Here is a 19,270-nt window from a genome sequence, read left to right as displayed (position 1 = left end):
TCTTCGCAATTTCGCGCGAACACCGCCGACGGCGACGATATGCGGAAATATTAATGCAATATATGAGATTATAACGAACTTATGAAAGCGAAGCGCGACCGGATTGGTGGTGGCGCGAATTCGGTACGAAATATCTCTCTCTTTCTCTTTCTCTCTCTCATCTGGGTATTAATATTATATAAGTATGTTCGCCTTAAGTACTTGGAAATTGAGTTTCTACCGAGTTAGTTTATATCAGCGTACGCTGCCGAGTATTATGCTTAGTTCCCGTGAAGTGTAAGCACTTCAACGTTCAACGTGGAAAGGACACCGCTCGATATCGCTTGGCGTCGCGGGAGCGGAGGGGATGTTAATGCAAAGCTTATTGGAACTTGCCGCTCATTATTTCAACCATCAATCGCTATCTGACGGGAAACGGCGAGACCTGTCAGTGACCACGGGTGATTAATGCCGGAGCGTAGCTCCACGGCCGTGATAATCTGCAGCATGATCAACATCGGTTCGCGTTATTCTATTTCTTGTTACGAAGGTGTTAGAGTTCGGACCTCCGACGGCGCGTCAGGCCGTCGTGGAACAAGTATCCTGAAGGTCCGTGCGCGATTGGACATAAAAAGAAGGTGGGAGGACGGTCTCTCCGGAGGTAGAGAGGAGGTAAAGGCTTAGAAGCCCGGGCGGGATGACGTTTGCATATCCCGATTAGCTCTCGGAGTGAAACAATATAAAGCTTTTACGTGGACCAGAGAAGAACATATATAAGTACACGCAGAAGAGCAAATCTAAATACATATTCAGCTGTTTAATGCTAATACTTAAGAATTATATATCAAGTAATTTTTTAACAAGCAATTGTTAAAAATTTAAGGGAAATTGAGCCAGAAATTTATATTAATTAATATTAATTATACCTATTGATTACATTTTACATCAATATTAATAATACAGAATTTTTGTATATAAGCAAGAATAATATCTCGGGATATTCACAATTTTATAATTTACAGTGAAAAAAGCACTTTTCTTGTTATTCGACAAATATAATAATTAATTCATATTAATACACGCGCGGAGATTTTATTAGCAGAGCCAGCATTCGGGGCAAATATCATGAATAAACGGTATGATTTCATAAACAATATGCTATTAGAAATTCTATTTACACGTATCAACTGGCATGCATATTAAAAGCTAATAATCAAGATTGTTTTACACTGTACCACCGAAACGTCATATTATCGTTGGTGTCACGAGGCAGGTATTCTCGTGCTCCGACGAAATAAAACGATCGACGATGTGGAACGAGAGAAGCGAGAGAGAGAAGCGAGAGAGAGAGAGAGAGAGAGAGAGAAAGAGACGGTAAAAGGGCTAAATATAGTCGGGCTGAGGTGGCGCTCACTATTTCGATTAGCCCTCGACGCAGACCGTGAAAAATCACGGCGCCAGACTCACAAAGGCGTGGAGGAGAAGGAGGAGGAGGAAGACGAAGAAGAAGAAGAAGAAGAAGAAGACGCGGAGCCTCGTCGTCGAAGGATCTCAAAGCGAAAGAGATCCGGCCGTGACTTGGCTCAGCATGAGGCCTCGCGGCGTTCTCGCCTCCTCCATCTCTTTTTCCTCTTTCCCCTTTATTGTGTCATCTTCGTTTTGTTATGTATAAGTGTGTGTATCTCTCTCTCTCTCTCTCTCTCCCTTTCGCTTTTTCTTTCTTTCTCTTCCTCTCTTTTATATGCTCACAAATTTTGATTGGCCATATAAGGAGTGATTTGTTACCGCGTTCCGCTTTGACGACGACGACGACGACGACGACGGGCAGGGCATCTCGTCGTTGACTTCGTTAATCCTTTATGGCCAAAAAGAAGTTTGGAAAAACGAATAGTCGAATATCTCGTTAAATATTTCGCCTTTATTCAGATCGCATAACGTAGTCGTGTAATTGTTCGCTATTCCGAATATATTTGAAGAGAAATTCATCCGTTCAAGATTTACAACGGGTTAATAATCATGATTTCCGTTGATTCTTTCGGCAAGATTTATTCACCGATTATACGGAGTATACGCTCGACGAAGACAAATATGACATCCGTAGATCGACCTGCGCGCTCTCAGCCGAAATGAAATAATTGGGAATTATGGTGCAGCATATGTTACTTGCACTCGCGCGATATTTCATCCTTTAGTCGAGGAGATACCCGATTCGCCGATATCCGCTGATCGGATTTAATTTAATAAATGCGACTGTACGACTTCCATTCACTATTGGATTTCTGCATTCGGAATGTTTCATGTAAATCGAAATACTGTAGTTTTTGGAAAAATTCAAGTTGTCAAAAATGTAGTCCGTTGTATAATACAAATGTATGTACAAAGTTCTATTTTTACAATGAGATTTGTGAATAAATAATAGAATAATAATAGTTGAAAAATGTTCATTTTTAATGCGTAAATTAATCAATTATTGCTTTTGCGGATATCGTTATTGAGGGCTTCAGAATGTATACATATGAAATTACTATATATCGACTCCGCGATCTACTACACGTTCATCGTCTCGTTGCTGGAATTAGCACCGCCTAGCTGAGAATTTGCTACCTCGGCTTGAATGCAGCTAATTGGCAAGTAAATAATCTCTATACTTGCAAGACAGTTACCAGGAAGCTACTCGACAGCATTTCTGTTTTTGTTTATTGGTCCGTATTGTATGCGGGCTAACGGAGAATGTATATATAGGTACCGTCGTATATTCGCATCGGGATTCGATTAATTCCGCATATCGACCGATAACTTACGACGGTTTACGTTATACAGCCGCGTCTTTCTCGACGGAGAAGTTTCTATATCGCGAGAGAGATGTGTGTAGGATATGTGCGTGCGGCAAATCCGTATCCGTTGCGTCGTTTAATTGTCACGGGCACGCCGGAGATGGTCGAAAGTGAGACTACGGTTCGATGTGGAGCATACCGATTTTAATTTTTAACGAGCCGTTATAATTACGTGAAACGTGACAAATTGGCGGAGCGCGCGTTCACTCGCGCGCGACAGAATCCCGAGCGCTTGAATATTATTAATTGGGCCGCGACTCTCTCGTTGCGAGCGCGACCCGGTCGACATAAATTACCAGTTCGCTAATCGCCCGACGCACACCCGCACTGTGCCGACGCAATCGATCGTGACGATTGCACAAATGCCGATTCACGGCGCGGCGCGGGTAGGAGGAGGAGGAGTGCGTATGGTGGTCGCGCAGCGCGGCGCGGGCGCACGGAGAAAAATCTACCGCGCGAAAAGTCCCTCGTCCAACGCGGGCGTCAACGCGGCCGCGCGCGGTCGCACGGTTTCCCGAGAGGGCCCGTCGCGGACGCAACAAGGCGAATTCGATTAGCATAAAATCGCTCGCGCCGGCCGCGCGAAAGCTGCCGCGGCCCGCGATCCCGGTCGGTCCGCGGCGGTACCACGTCGTACACCTCGCCGCGTCGCACCGGCTCGGGCACGCCGGCGATCGTTAAGGCGACTCTACCCTGGCGAACTGGACATACGACGCCGCTTGTATGTATAAATTATTATTGAACGACCAACGGGGAATATCGATGGGCGGTCGCAACACCGAGACACGTCGACGCCCATGTTTAGCGGTCGACGAGGCCTACGGCCAGGCTTTTACGACGCATATTTGCACCGACGTCTAAGCGCGTATTGGCTCCCCCCGATGGCGATTGTTGCGCGCGTACGCGAATATATCTATCGGCGGCTTGTCGCCGCGCTGACAACCGTAAAAGACGATTAGGCTCGCCTTGGTTGGCGAAGCCGATACGATCGGCCGCTGTTATGGGATTCGTTGATTATCGGCACCACCGCTGGTCGCGGTGATCGCCGAGGGAAATTAATTATTGGAATCCGCGGAAACGCTTGACCTCGGTGTCGAAGTGCGCGGCGTTAACTATTATGGAGTTCGCGGTGCCGTTAATAATGATTTTATTCCTACGGTATATAATCCTAATTAAATTTTTATATTTTTTACTTTTTTTTCCTCTTATTCAACATAATCTGATAAATATGAATATAAAATAGAACTCTTGGAGAGGGGGAGGGTATATTGACTAAAAAAGTCAACATACGATAAAAAAATAAAGTACTTGCATGCGGCAGACTTGTTTTAACCATTAAAGTGAATTATACAATTAAAAGTATCTTCCAATTGTGATCAATTAAACGGCTCGAAATTCGATTGCTTGCAAATTCCCTTTTCATATTGGATTATCGAGAATTTTGTTTTACTAATTTATGGAAAAAAAATTTTGTCACGTTGCATATACATACATGCCAGGATTCGTTCACTTTATAGTGCGCTCTAAATACGATATCGGTTAATTGTTATTTATCCTATCATTCGAAAAAGTTTGGCTGTTAACGAATGTAAAATTCGCTAATATTCAATTACGAAATTTCGCTGAACTCGAGTGTTCCTTTTAAACGCCACGTTGCGTGCCTGATGCATGCAGATTGAATCACGTTCGAATAATATGACAGAAATTCCAATTCAATTATGCGCCATTCCGTTAATTTATTCGATTGCGGTGCGTCCGAAGCATTCGAGTTTGTTTTGTAAATAGCAATTAATTCGGGAAAGTGCATCGCTTCATAGGATCCGAGGCTTTAGTATCGGTTCCCAGAAATTCGAATGATTCCGCGTAAACGACGCGGTTGTACGCCGGTGGCTTGCTCAATATGCGCCTTGTTAGTGCCGGGGATTATGCTCCTCTGCCGCAACCGGGGAATTTAATAATACGCCGATAAATTATTGTAAATGTCAATCGCCGTCGCCGCGTTACGACCGTGTAACGAGTTATGCGCACGATAATCGCGCCGGAGATCGCCTGCAATGACATCAGACTTTGTATCCGGCGGAGTTTATCTCCGTACAATCGAATGCGAGCCGAGAGAGCACACATAAGCCGTCATGGGTGTGTTCCGCTGTCACAGCACCGTAATGCCGCGAGGGAGACGAGCAAGGCTGAATCGAGGAGATACGAAGCCGGCAATGAGATTATGCCCGGGCAGAGCGAGACGCCAGTGGTTTTTACTTTTGAGGCCTCTCATAGAGGCGAGCATCGCTATATTCTTATGCCGATGAACGCGCGCGACGCGCGCCTCGCTCCGCTCCAGCGCTATGCGCGGAATCCGTTCCAAGGTGGACATTCGCGAGATTAACGGGATCGAGGAGGCTCTTCTCTCTTCGTGGAAATGGAGTTTCGCGTTCTTTGTTCCGCTTTTTGCGTCTTCGTCTGAGCGCTTCCTCTGTCCCGATTGTGTGTATCTCGGCGTCGTGAAAATTCCACGCGACGGACGACGAGAATATATATTTCCCGTGAGTACGTTTCAAGCAGGATAACGCATAGCAGTTTACACGCGTTAACTATAGTTGCACGTGTCAATTGATGTTTTACGAGGGATGCGGCGAAGATGGTCGCGCGAATAGCACGGCGCGATCGCTATATGGACGTGCGATTATTGCGCACACTTGGCGCTCGCTCAGCGTCGCGCGAGCTGTCGGGATTAAGTCTCCTCCGAGATACGCGATTCCGTCGGCTTCTAGAGTATTACCCCGCGCTACGTGCGAACTACTATAGATGATGCGAAGTAACGCCTCCCGTTACTGTATACAATCCCGCGCAGATCCGACAGTTCATCACACGCGCGAGCGAGATAACGGATTTTCCTTGGAGTCGAGAATATCGTGTTCCTCGAGTCTGTTCGTCGAGGCTGAAACCGGATGTCCGTCCGGTGTAAGATAAGAAAAAGAATTCGGCCGCGGGCGAAAGACTCCGATGACGATAAATGCTTCCTGCACGGGGGGAGGGAAACGTGATTTATACCGTCATTAGAATAGTCGCCCGGGACTTCCCGTGTAGGTGGTGTATAATGATGGCTACCGCATGCGTGTGTCTGTGCGCCGGTTCTGGCTCGTTTTCCATGGCGGACGGGAGAGAAGCCGCGGCTACAAAAAAGGCGCCCGCGCCCGACGATTACAACGTCCATAAACACCCAGTCTGTGTAACGGTTATGGTGCATCCTGGCGAAAGCTGGCGAGTTTAAGTGAGCTTGCGTATGTACATACTCGCCGTATGTCCCCGTTAATTGGAACGGCAGGAGACATTATTCAATGAAATATCCGATCGTTTAAGCGTTGATTAAGCAATCCTGACTCGATAATTGTAACGTTGATCGTGGAGGTCGCAATCGACCTGAATATTTTACGTAATTTGGTACATTAGGTCCTTTCTTATCCTATATTTGAGAGACACTGCGACCGACAGGTCGGCGATACTGGAGCGCTGGTTGAGTTCCATTATACCGGAAGTCTGTTCAGCTCACGTGTATTCGGGATACGGGCTCGCGAAGTGATCGCATCATTTATCATGAGATCGAGCTTCTTACCAGCCCCCTTTACACGGGGGTGCTTCTCGAGTCTCTCTACGGGATGTTATCCGCAGATATTGCGAAATATATACCTCCTCGCGTAATAAAACGCCCGCGACCTTAATCGCTTTATCATTTTTTCTTCCTCCCCCCCCTCCACCGCGTTTTAAAAGACACAAAAACGAGTGCCCCATTAAACCCTAATTGCCGAAAGTAATAAGGGGACCACCCATTCCGGGCTTAGATCCGACGAAATAGATACGCGTTAATTGAACGAAGGAGCAGCTCCGCCGTTGATTACCTATTACCAGTAATTATATGTTAACCACGTATACGTGTGCCCGTACGCGACGCTCAGAGAGAGAGAGAAAGAGAGAGAGAGAGAGAGAGAGAGGGAGAGAGAGCCTGGAACCTGTTCCCCTACTGGAGAGGCACATTGATTCGAATCGCCCGCATATGCTTGCGCGCGGTGCCGACCATATTCACGCCTCCTAGCCTTTCGCTACCGGGGGAGAGACGTGGTCGTAAATATTTGCCGCGGTTTACGGTATTGCGCATTATGTCGGGCTCTCTCGCGCGGCCATGATTCTTTCTACCGGGGCACCAATCGTATTTCAATTTTCCATTCTACGGGACGTATTCGCGCGCGGGCGCGCGAGAAAACGGCCGGTCGCGCCGCGGCCTCTCGGATTGTATTCGTTCGGTCGCGCGCGGGCCCCGGTCGTTGCAGGTATATATATAGTGAATATACGTACACATATAGTGAATAATGCCGCGCGAAAGCCGATATCTCTCGCGGTCGCCTGTCATTGGCGCCGCAATAACGATCATTCTCATTTTTTTTTTTGCCTGCACGGTCCCCCCATGGTGACAAATCGCTCTTTGTTGCGAAAGCGGAATTAATTGACCTATTGATTTATTACGGCCCCTTTTGTGCCCGGGTTTCACTTCTACGCACCGCGGCGGCCTAGCCGCGGCGATATTTCGCTTTTTCGTAGAACACCGACGACGCCTTTAACTGACGGAGTTGATGATAAATCGACTGGGTGTGCTGATTGCTATCGGCACCGGGGTCGGTACGTATATATGCATTAATTGCCGGTATTAATATAGCCCGATAGAATGACGAACGGCGAGAAAACTGTTTTCGGTTTCTGATGAGGCGATGATTCGATCCCGGGGAGTTTATCCGATAAACCGATATATTTTCGGGACGCGGCGAGCTGTTAAATTAAAGCGCGATGCCGATAATGAGCGGAGCCGCGTTGATCGTTTACTCACGGTGCACATGTTGCGTCTATGTCGGTTGTAAAAAAGGTATATACCGACGATATATTACTCGCCGCACGAATTATTGACACGATAGCTGTTACTGTTGCTGATATAGTAACCGTCTTGCCAAATGCGGTAACGGATGGCAATCCGTTATTGCAGGAATATCTCTACACACGATAAAACATTATTCGTAAACGGCGGAAATTGGCTCAAATATATCTTTTTCGTAATAACAATAACACGTCGAGACGGGAATAATCCGGCTTTCGCAAAAATTGATACAACTTCTTCGCCGTGGAGTACCATTTCAATTAGATCTGATGCCGCTCTCCGCCAGTTGATAAATTCGAACGGAAAAGCACCGTCACTAAAGACTAGAGTTTGTAATGTTTTCGCGATACCGCTTGTATTTCAATTCCTTGTCCATTGGGACGCTTCTTGGGTAACCACGGAATAATTCATCGGGACAGTCTTCAAGGAGTTGTTTCGAACTCGGTCTCAACGGATCGTGAGTAATGTGCGGTAGAAGCCGATATTTCTTGCCGCCGGCTGTCGCGCTGCGCCTCGCAATAACAATTATTTTCAACGACTGCCTTTTTTTTATATTTTATACAGCTACAACTTGGGAATTGGCGGTAGTGGAAAGCGCGGAAAAGCGGAATTGATGGAGTGCCTGGGAATGCCAGCCGTGCGCGCCGCGATTTATTTTGCGCAACGAGCGGAAGATATTTGCTCATTACCCGAAAACGTTTCCGAATAGATAACGTTGACATCGCCGATCGATCACGAGATTCGAGATGTGAATACGTCGCGGAATATTTATATCGGGAGCGCAAACCCCCCCGGAATTTTTAAAATATACTTTTTATTCTGCGAAAATTAAAATTGTCGCACAATTATTTGAAATTAAAAATTCCAGGATGATTTTCAAATTTAAACATAATCGCGTGGATAAAAATTAAATTTTTTCCCGTTTAACTTAATTGAAATGCCAATATAATTGAAAGTATAAACTTTAGACTGATTACTGCACAAAGATACGAGAATATAATCTCTTAAAGGATATCATGATAAAGTAATAATGCGATAGCGATCTCAAGCTGACGCGATACATTTAATTTTAATATGTATAAATTCATACAGAGATCAGATGGCGATAGCATGACAAGCCTCGCGAGCGGTCGATCGAGATGTAAAACGCGTCGCCATTACTGCGTTCGTTTACGATACGGCGATTTGTGACGAGGCTAATTGCGCAAGGAGCGATCGCTTCCTTCCTCCGTTCAAGTGGAATAATGACTTATACCTAAGTGCCGTTCGTTGAAGAAGAGTCACGCGACAAGATGCATGTCTGCGGTGCATTTTGCAGTCGCCGTGACTGGAACCTATCGGTTCCCGCGATCGTTCTTGGAAATTTAATAGACACGTCCCGACGCGACGTGGTATCCTTGATATACCCGCGCCCGATGATACCATAGCTCGCGTTCTCGCGCCTATAGAGTGTTCGTGCGCCTGGGCTAAAGATAAGCGGACTAAAGGATCCGCTTCTTGAAGCCTTGCGAGGGTAAAGTCCACCCACGCCGTTTGTCCTGCAGGCCGGAAATCCTCCGTTCGTCGTCGGGAAAGAAAGCCAGGCTCGGTCTGTGCCCGATAAAATTTCCGTGTGGAAAACGATTTAGACGATAATTTGCGAGCGTATGGCGGGTGAGGTTTATCAACGAGACCGCGGCGACATTCGTCCGCAATCGTGGTAAAAGACCGAGCTGGCGGAAGATAAAATTAATTACGATACACGTTTTACTCCCTCCGGTGGAAACGGTAACATAGTGGGCGAGATACCGCGAGAGCGATTGCTCTGCAGATAGCGTGTGGGTGTTGGATGGTGAATTTTAAACTCGTCGGTGAAGTTAAATAAAATTTCAATTCCGTTCGCGTTAGAAAGAGTGAAATATTGAATTATTAATAATGGCAGTGATAAAATAATAAAACTGTATCTCCTGTAAAGAAGTTAATTAAGTGTCGTAAAAAGATTTTTTAATGTATAGCAATCGGATGGCATCAAATTAATAGCGAATTCGACTGGACACATTAATACACTCAGTATATATTAAAGTACTATTAAAAATTTCGCGATTTAACTGTTTCTATATTTATATTAAACATTTTTGTTGATTTGTGTACAACGGTTTTAATGCGTCCGACTAAATTCGCTATTAGAAAGATAATTTTAAAGCGATGTAAATTCTATAAATAATTTTATAAAATATATTTAATGATTAGCAATGATTACTAGGAATGAAAATTATCCATATTGTTTGTCGAATTATAATTATATAGTACACAGAGATAAATATTACGTTGCGATTTGAAACTATCTGACCTGACCTCGATGCGCAATCAGCGTTTGGAACGACGAAAAGGATGATCATGGTTAGATTCAATTCTAATGCAACGTTATGCCGCCACAATGCAGGCTGCACTGGAGGATTGACCCAAGGGGATATGGCCATTACCGGGCAAGCCTAGAATTACTGAACATTATGTATCGATGCCAATTACATTTGGCCTCTCGTACGAATACGTATATACATATATATATATATATATATATATATGCGCACGTGCAATCGCAACAATATAACACCGCAAGAGCCGAGGCGATTGCTTCGTTTACACTACGCACAAATTCATGGAGATCCGTGAAGCAGGTGACACGGCATCCCGAGCAGATCATCGCCAATTACGACGATTGCTTGTGGTACTGCATCGATATTACTGCGCGCCCTGCAATCAGCGCAACGAGAGAAATATCCGTGCAACTATTATTTACAGTATCATTTACGGTAGAGTAATTCGTGTAATTTACAGTAATATCTGAGAATCAAATGATTTTATAGGCACGAGAGTGAGTTTTACATTTTACGTTATATACATCGAAAAATTCATCATAATCTGTAATTTGAATGTTACTGATACATTTATGTGATATTAAATATAACAAATAACTTCTAAATTTAGAATATTAATAAAAATATCAGAATACACTTGATGTGTCGTATAAAATATTTAGTCTTTCTCGCAATGCACGTTAATTCAACGTTATTAAGGAAGACGAAATACTTTCATATGTAATGAGTTTTTGCACTCGCGATCAAGTAGTCGAACCTCTTTATCAACCTAAAGTTTGTCATGATTCAGTCATCATGAAAACTTAAGGGACGTTTAATCTTGGATTTAAGTCCATGTCGCTTATATGATCCGCCGCTAAATAGGGTCTTAAGCCGCGCGTAAAAGTCGAGCGTGAGTAGGCTCCGGTTTTATAGCGGTTACGCGTCGAAACTCCCCTCTTGTATGGGGGCACACTCGCGTGCCTCTATGTGCCGCGGATTTTATGGCCTAATAAAAACTGAGAGTATCACCCGTGAGAGGTGTAGGTATACACTACGTAGGGCCACGGTAAACATAGTTGCGCGCGTAAAATATCAAGTAGCTGTGTACATGTTGAAGTCAGCCGTTCCCCCTGCAGCAGTTCCGCCGCGCGACGACAACGAGAGCGTTATTACACAGTGGATTTATACATTCGTCATTACACAGGGATTTGTTCGTTATTACGCGGAGAATTTCTTGTTTCGAGCACTCGTTGCATTTATAGTTACGTGCAGTGGTGCCTCGGCTGCGCCGAGCGACTCGACTTGAATCTTTATCTTTTAAACGGAGAAAATCCGAGTTAATTTTCCCCAATGCGCGCGTACTTCGCGCGCTCTCAGCGTAGAAAAGCGGATTTGCCGTGCTATTCCCCCTCTCCCCCCTCCCTCCCCCCCCCAGGGCTGCAGAAATATCTTGCCTATATACCTGGGCAACCCCCCTAGGCCCACGACCGCGGCGGCGTTGTTGCGAGGCGCCACGATTTCGCGAAATTTCGTGTCTCTATAATATACACCGCCCGGTGGGGTCGATTACTGCGGCTGTTCGTTGCAGTTTCACGGGGCTCCCGGAGAAAATTGAGCAATTATACGGTATTGCATGAGAACCGGGCGTCCATAAGGGCTCCGCCAATGGATCCCGCGCTGTTCGGTCGATGGGACACCCAGGGCAGCCCGATGCCGGGGCAGCCTTACTTTGCTGAAAATGTTTGCGTGCGGTTTATATATGTGCACGTACAATGCATTTTGCGCATCTATGCGCGCGCGCGTGTGTATACCTATGTAGGTATACGTGGACAACGACTATATATATATATATGTAGGTGCGCCGTCATAAATCTGCCGTGCCGTGGCAAATTAAATCATTATCTGGAAGCTATGAGCAAATTGCGCTGATGCATACTCTCGAAGGCCCTCGTTCTCCTCCACGCATTGTGCAGACGCTTCTTTTCCTTCCCTCCCTCCCCCCCCCCCTCTCTCTCTCTCGTCGTCTTCGCATTCCTCCGTTTCGCCCTTTATACGCCGTTACCGCGATTTTACGCGCGTCCGCGCGCAGGAAACTCCACGCAATGTTTTCTCCTCTTGCGGCTCGCGCGGCGGTTTGCACAGTTATAGCGCGTAGACTAATACACATAAATTTCAGCCGAGGATGATGATAAAGAGGCTGCGGCGGCGGCAGCCCGACGAGAGAGATCGCGCGCGTTGTTTCGCGCGTCGAGCTCTGCGCCGGAAAATTTTCAACTTTCCGCAGCATAATCTTTGCTATATTTGGCTCGCCGCCTCCATTCCACCCAAGTGTTTTAGAAGCGCGCGTACAACGCGCACGTATATATTTCGCTTAAAAAGCGTCATAGAAGTGGAGAGGAAGCTGCAAATAAAGTAGAAGTTTAATTTCAGCTTCAAGAGAATTTTGAATTTATCGTCCTATTTGATATCCTAAATTAGGGAGCTACGCATTTATCTCCATCGTGCGATACGTTCATTTGCATAACAGCATGTAATATCGCATTACATTACATTTTGATGCGATCGAAATCCGCCCCATCGAAATATCGCAACGTCAATAATGTAAATGGCACCGCCGGAAAACACTTTTTGAAAACACGCTTACCACGAGAGAGCTCTTGTCCAGTTGAATTCTCATTCCGATAGGTTACGGTTCACTTCGCCGCGACATTGACAAAAGAAGTGCATTTCAGATACGCGATAAATCACCCTTGAAAAATTGGCTCGTACGCCGCAGTCAAGCTATACGACCCGATTTCGTTCGAATTGTACGAGGCTGTTGGACGTGAGCTCGTCAGTCAGATCTATTAATCGATCGGCGTCGTTAACGACCAACTGATTTTTAAGCGCAATAAAGAGAAACGGCAATCTTGTCATCAATGAGGCCGCGGCGAACAAAATGCATTTTGTTTTTTCACACGCTATCTTCGAGTCGCAATTGTACAACTCGCTGCAACTTGTTATAAATTTGTCATATAAAAGAGAGAGAAAGAGAGGGAAAGAGACAAGCGCGCATAATATGATTGATTCAGAATTACCATGGAGATTGTAGTGAAAAGACCTAACGAGCCAAAGCACGTTTCGACATCGTGGGATCTTAAAGGCGATATGTCGCGAATGCTCGCGAGTAAAATAACGCGAGATCACTTGCTTGATAAATCAGCTGTCGCTCACTTTTTACGGTGCTGCGAACATACGTGACGTTCTCTTTCAGAGACAGATGAATTTTTATCGAGCTGAGTGAAATGTCGTGTCCGCGCGGTCACCGACGACGCGAGCAGATATAATACGAGCCTGATTGCGACTCGCGTGTCCAATAGTTTGCAATTTAACCGGAGGAGAAGTCCCGCGCGCGTATACGAGCCTCGTTTCTTATGTGTCGAACGCGATTAAACGCATTGACAGTCGTTGACAGTGCAGATCTTATCTCTCGTTATACTCTTCGCACGAATCGTCGAGGGGCAGTGTATTGGTGCGCCAGGAGCGACCGGGAGCTCGATTTCTGTCTACAAATTGCAGCTGACAATTCAATCCACGCTTGCCACGTTATCACTTCAGACTTTGCTTGTACTTCGTTTAGCATCTAATGCGATTCGACATCTTGTATCAGCGTGCAAATGATTTTCCGCGAGATTTACGACATAATCGGCTTCTATTTGCAAACAAGAAGTTTAAAAGATCAATCAGTAGTAAAGAAGTTAAAGATTATAGCTTGATGCAATTTCTTTCATCGTTCCTCCTTTTTCTGTACTAAATAAAGTTACTGCAATAAAGTTTTCTACACTAAGTTATATATAATAAATTAATCGATCTCGCAACTTGTGTCACGAAAAGGGAACAGTTATTAGTACAATTGGAGCAATCCCTCCCTAAATTTTAGCTTCTTAACGATTGCGAACGCGACGCGAATATCGGCTCGTGTAAACACGACCTTTCGGAAAATCGAAAGTGTAACTCACCAGACCGTCGCAGGCGGACAGGGCGACACGGGAATTCCGATGGCCCTTAATGAATCCTCGATAATGACATTTGCTGCCATGACTTTTCGCCGGGCTGCGGACGTGCAGATCCCGTTTCCGTCTTTCCACGACCATGGCGGGACCGATGAAGTTGTCGGCCGCCATCAGCTCGAGGTGATACTCGTTACCGGCCACTGCCACTCGATAATGAACGACTGGCCCGTTTTCGTGATGATGATGCGTAACATTTTCCGAGATGAAATCGCCTCGGTAATTCACCTTCCGCGGTATCACGATCTCGTGATCGTGTAAGTGTTCCTGTAGGGTGTACACCCCTGAAAATGTGTAATAAAAGTTGATTATATAAAAAAAAATTAATAATATATATATACATATATATATACAGGGTGTCCCACTTCTATACCGCATTTCTTTTTAAGAACGTGTTCCATAATTTTGAATCAAAAATTCTAATACAAAAATGTCGAGGCTATAATACTTTTTAAGTTATAAACGATTTAAGTTAACCAATATTAGCGGCTGAAATTCGCGCGTTCAGGCACGGCCTATCTGATGACCCTGTTTATAAATATCAATACACGAAACTAACTTCGTGAACGTTCTTAAAAGGAAATGTGATAGAGGTGGGACACTCTATATATCTGATAATTTCTAGAATGATTCTTTTTTTTCAATGTTCTTAGTGACAAAATATTTGAGTAAGGAATGAATCGAATTGTGCGATGGTGCGTAGAAAAGAATGCGCAAAGTCCAGTTGCCGTTACTAATTATAAGTTCTTAAAGCTATCCTTTAACTGCTTACCGTACGATTTTCTCAGATAATATACCGTATTTATTGAGTGTTTATCGCTCTGGATTTCGCTCCAGCAATAAAGCGCAATGTTTATTATATCACGCGCAAGCCGGGTGGACTCGTAAAGACTCGTAAAAGCCGGACGCTCGATCGTCCGCGAGGTACGAGGTGATGAAACCCGGGAGAAGGCCGGGAAGCGAAAAGCGGCTGGTACCCTCGCGGCTGTACATGCGACAGTTACGCACCATAAACCCGTTGCAATAATTTGCAAGTGATTTAGCGTGCGCTGGCGCGCTTAGAAAGGTGCCGCTCAAACTATACGTTCGATTAACGCCCTCGTTAAGCGCCGCCATCGCCGACGAGAGATAGATGAATACGAGGCGAGATAGATGAATACCGGTCGGGATTTCTTCGACACGCCTAATCTCTCATTGTGACGGTGCCGGGAAAACGTTTCGAAGGACGGATCCTCGGACCGACGTGGGATCGAGTCTCTCACTGACGTCTCGAAACGTACGGTCCTAAGCCTCTCGCGTAAATTACGAGACGTTTCGAGAATGAATAATCGATATCCGAGAGGGGGATTTACCGTTACAAAATGACAATGGTTATCAACTGCCGTTGTAGGTCGAACACATCCGCCCGCGGCAATTGTGTTTCGCAATGAGGCTTCGATCTTTTTTTCGTCTTCCATTCTCAAGAAATTCACTCGCGAGGTCGAAGTTGCGCTCTGAGCGACAAATCGTGGCATCACTGCAGCAGGCCACAGCTTATCGATTCTATTCTCGACTATTGTTATCGATGATCTAACGCTTAATGGAATAATTGTAGTTAACCTCTGCCTATGGTGAATAGAAAGAAAAGCACGCAGTCGAGAACGCGGTTCAACTGCGGCAATATGTCTTCATATAAAAGCCGTCTCCAACGACAACGTCGTTATGGTCCCGCCTGCATGTCGTTGACGGGCATTGACTACGGAAAATGCCTGTGGCTGTCTGGTTTTGTATTTTTCCCTGCTAGAAATCAATTTCCAAAGATAGGAGCTGTAATGCCTTGATGAAATAATATACAATTTGTTTTGATGGTATATCAATTAAAAAGGAATCGTACACACATTCATCTGTACGTAAGAAATAAATAAGTAAAAAGAAAACACAATATCCGTGTCGGCTCGCATTAGGTTTTACTTCGTTATGTGTTTCCTGTTTTCTTCTTGAGTCTAATTCTTTTCAATTAAAATTTATATAAAAAAAAGAGATCCAAAATATAAGTTGGCTCGACCAAGTGTAAATTGAATAAATTAAAATCTAACAAAGTTGTTCTTCACGACGTCAGATACGATTAACTTATTAAACATAACGAGGGGTAACGACTTTATCGAGCGGTCGTAAATATTACCATGCGTCTTACGTAATCCCATGAAATCTCAAGCGATATGGCTGAAACGTAGGTGTACATCACTGCTCTTGGCAGTCTGCGCCTAATAGTTTCTGCGGTTAATGGTTTTCTCGTGATCGCTCTAGAACCTCGGCTGTGCTCTACGAAATGTCCGCCGTGCCGCTGATGTTCCACGCGAAACGCAATGCAATATGCGAACTCCGGCAAAATCCACGCAGTGGGTGATTCCTCTACCTCGTAATAGCTACCGCCGGAATACGATTTACACTGTTTATCGGCTAATTTCATCCGTACATTAATATTAAACAGTAATCGGCCCTCGGTTAGCGTTAACCGATCCTCCCCGATGCAACGTCATCCCGTTTGACACGCAGCCGCGCGGGAGAGCATCGTTCATCTAATCCGGCTTATTGCTGGCAACGTCTGAAATATCTCTGAAATTCCGACGTTTGTTTCAGCAATAGATAGTGATATATATATATTCGCGCCTCAACGATGACACATTGCCTCGTGATATATAGAGTCGTCGGAAGGCGAGGGAAAGCATTAACGTCGCGACGAAATGCGTTTCATTGCATCACGATACATTGTGTACGAGAGACAATCGTGCACGAGACAAGTCACTTGCGTACTTCGTTTTGGGAAAGTGGATGATTACACCGGTTACCTCACTAAAATACATAAGCTGCTAATTACATCCTATAATTGTGAATCTCCAATTTTGAACCTCGTTGAATCGCAAAGCGTCTCTCGGCGCTAATTCGAGAGACTAGACACGAGGGCCCGAGTCGCCTTGACGAGACACCGGGACCAATCTGTCCGCTTTCCACGGTTTGACGGCGATCGCTAAGAGGCGGTTAGATAGGTAGATAAACAGGACGAGAGAGAAAGATACAGAGAGAAAGAGAGGGGAAGAGAAGGAGAGAGAAAGAGAGAGAGAGAGAGAGAGAGAGAGAGAGAGAGAGAGAGAGAGAGAGAGAGAGGTGCCGTCTAGTACAGGTAGTTGAACGGTGTGTAATCATCATTATCCCATTATCATTAAAGCCGGAAAAATGGCGGGGCGACCAATAAGCGCGCACCTCCAAGCGAGTCGGGGTTAACTGCAGGTGGGGACCGTCGGACGCAGATATACTCGGACCTCCCATACAGGCTGTACCTAGTGTAAACGTCTCTACAGGCACGTCTCGCGGCCTGTTCAGTACGTACGTACCAGTGCCGCCACTACCACGGCTCGTCTAATTGCGTATAATTGATGATGCGCGCTGTCCCGGGTTAACGTAATTATACGCGACTTATGCAGCAGAGTTATTAATTGGTCGCTCTTACCTGCCGACAATTAACCTTCCGGCGGTCGCGTACGTACAACAGAGTAATGGAGTAATGAGAACGTACTTCTCGCTTTGGATAGATAATAATTTTATATCCCATTTAATAACGTAAACTGTAACAAATATTCTCGAAACAAACTTATACAGCGTGTCCCCCCAAAACGCGCTTTCACCGGGAAAGAATATTTATCGGATATATAAAATACTACCTTTTTTTTTAACGACGCGAGAGATGTGCTCTGCGAGGACTCTAAGCTCGTAAAAAAAAAGTGGATCGTCGGATGATTAACCGGTGTGCTATTTTTACGACTTTTTTCGACTCTCGTGGAAGAAACCGTCTCGCCGCGCGTAAGAATTCTCGACAGATTTAGAGGTGGCCGAAAGATCGCCCCCCCCCCCTCCTCCTCTCTCGCGCAGAATTTATGGGTACCCCGCGCGTATGGAAATCCCGTATTGCAGATCCACGCGATAATTCAGGAGCCGATCGTAAGGCCGATACGCAAGGCATTTCGTACGTCTGATATAAACGTAATTTATCGTCGCACTGCTGTCCGCCTACCGTCGTCCGTCGATCGCGCGTCGTGGCGCGCGTTCTATACTTCGTCAGTGTCGTCGGCTTATTTCACGTGCACGCAAGGACTGACGTTGCTACGATCTAATCGATAAAACATTCGTCTTCCCGCCGGTCTCCCCGCGGACCCGCGATCAATAAGGAAGTATGATCGACGCACGCGCGTTTTGGGGTCCTCCCCCCCCCCCTCCACCGCGTAATGCAATCCAAAATTTGGGTTCGCCAAGGAAAGTGGGGCACGGGACGCAATCAAGCATCCTCTTATCTGGGCGACATGGTAATTATATATCGTGCTCCGCGCTCGCGTGGAGGGAGAGGCTGTTTTCAAATTCTATATCTATGTAACGGTCACACGGAGTATTGTATCATTTGCAGCGGAGATTTATCGTCCTGCCTCACCTCTTCGCTTTCTCACACGAGCAGGAGGGCGAGGGACACGACCGCTCGGTTTCGATTCCGGTCTCACGGTTCCACGAGTTGTCACGGGCGAATCGCGGAGGCGCAGCAGCCAAAGTTATTAGGCGTCGGAATGATTCTTTATCGGCGATACCTGGGTATTACGGTAGAAACCAGTTCCTCTTCAGATGACTCACTCCCGGGGGCCCATTTCGCGCGCAGACCCATCTCGGCGGTCCCGCAAGAATGGGCTTCCTCCCCTCCGTCCCCATCCTTCTCCCTTCTTCTGCGGTCTCTGCCACCCATTAACATATACCTACTTATCGAATTCATTAAAGCCGTCACGATATACCCGCGGAAATCGAACTGCGCAGCGCGAGACGTAGCCGTGATGTAGCCGTCCCTAGAGGACAAGTTTCTCATAATCATCGTCTGAATCATCGTCGCCGACTGCTTCTAGTTTCGCGCGATGTAAACACTGGTTTTACGACGCCGAAACTTGATACCGCTTTCGATTCACGGTGACCTTTATCTAAAATTCGGTGTAAGTGACGGCTGAGTAACTTTACTTGTACGCCGAGGATGGATCGTCCTCCGTGAAAGATGCATGTTCTCGAGCGGCTTGTAAATTATGCGATATCTTATCCGTGCCGTCAGTTGAGAGTTTCGTGTTTTTTTTTTTTTTTTTTTTTTTT

General features: G+C 45.7%; 1 protein-coding gene across 1 annotated transcript in view; it reads right to left on the bottom strand.

Annotated features, from left to right (window-relative positions):
* The window catches only part of LOC105453704 (A disintegrin and metalloproteinase with thrombospondin motifs 12-like), a 43,729-nt gene that overhangs the window by 8,067 nt on the left and 16,392 nt on the right, over positions 1-19,270 (bottom strand). The window contains exon 3 of the mRNA XM_011695869.1: positions 14,069-14,403. Within this exon, the coding sequence (XP_011694171.1) occupies positions 14,069-14,403 (335 nt within the window). The remainder of the gene's footprint in view (positions 1-14,068; positions 14,404-19,270) is intronic.

Source organism: Wasmannia auropunctata, unplaced genomic scaffold (assembly GCF_000956235.1).
Source record: "Wasmannia auropunctata unplaced genomic scaffold, wasmannia.A_1.0 LD335996.1, whole genome shotgun sequence".
Lineage (NCBI taxonomy): Eukaryota > Metazoa > Arthropoda > Insecta > Hymenoptera > Formicidae > Wasmannia > Wasmannia auropunctata.
Note: the sequence above shows the minus strand (reverse complement) of the source record. Positions and strands in the feature narration are given on the sequence as shown.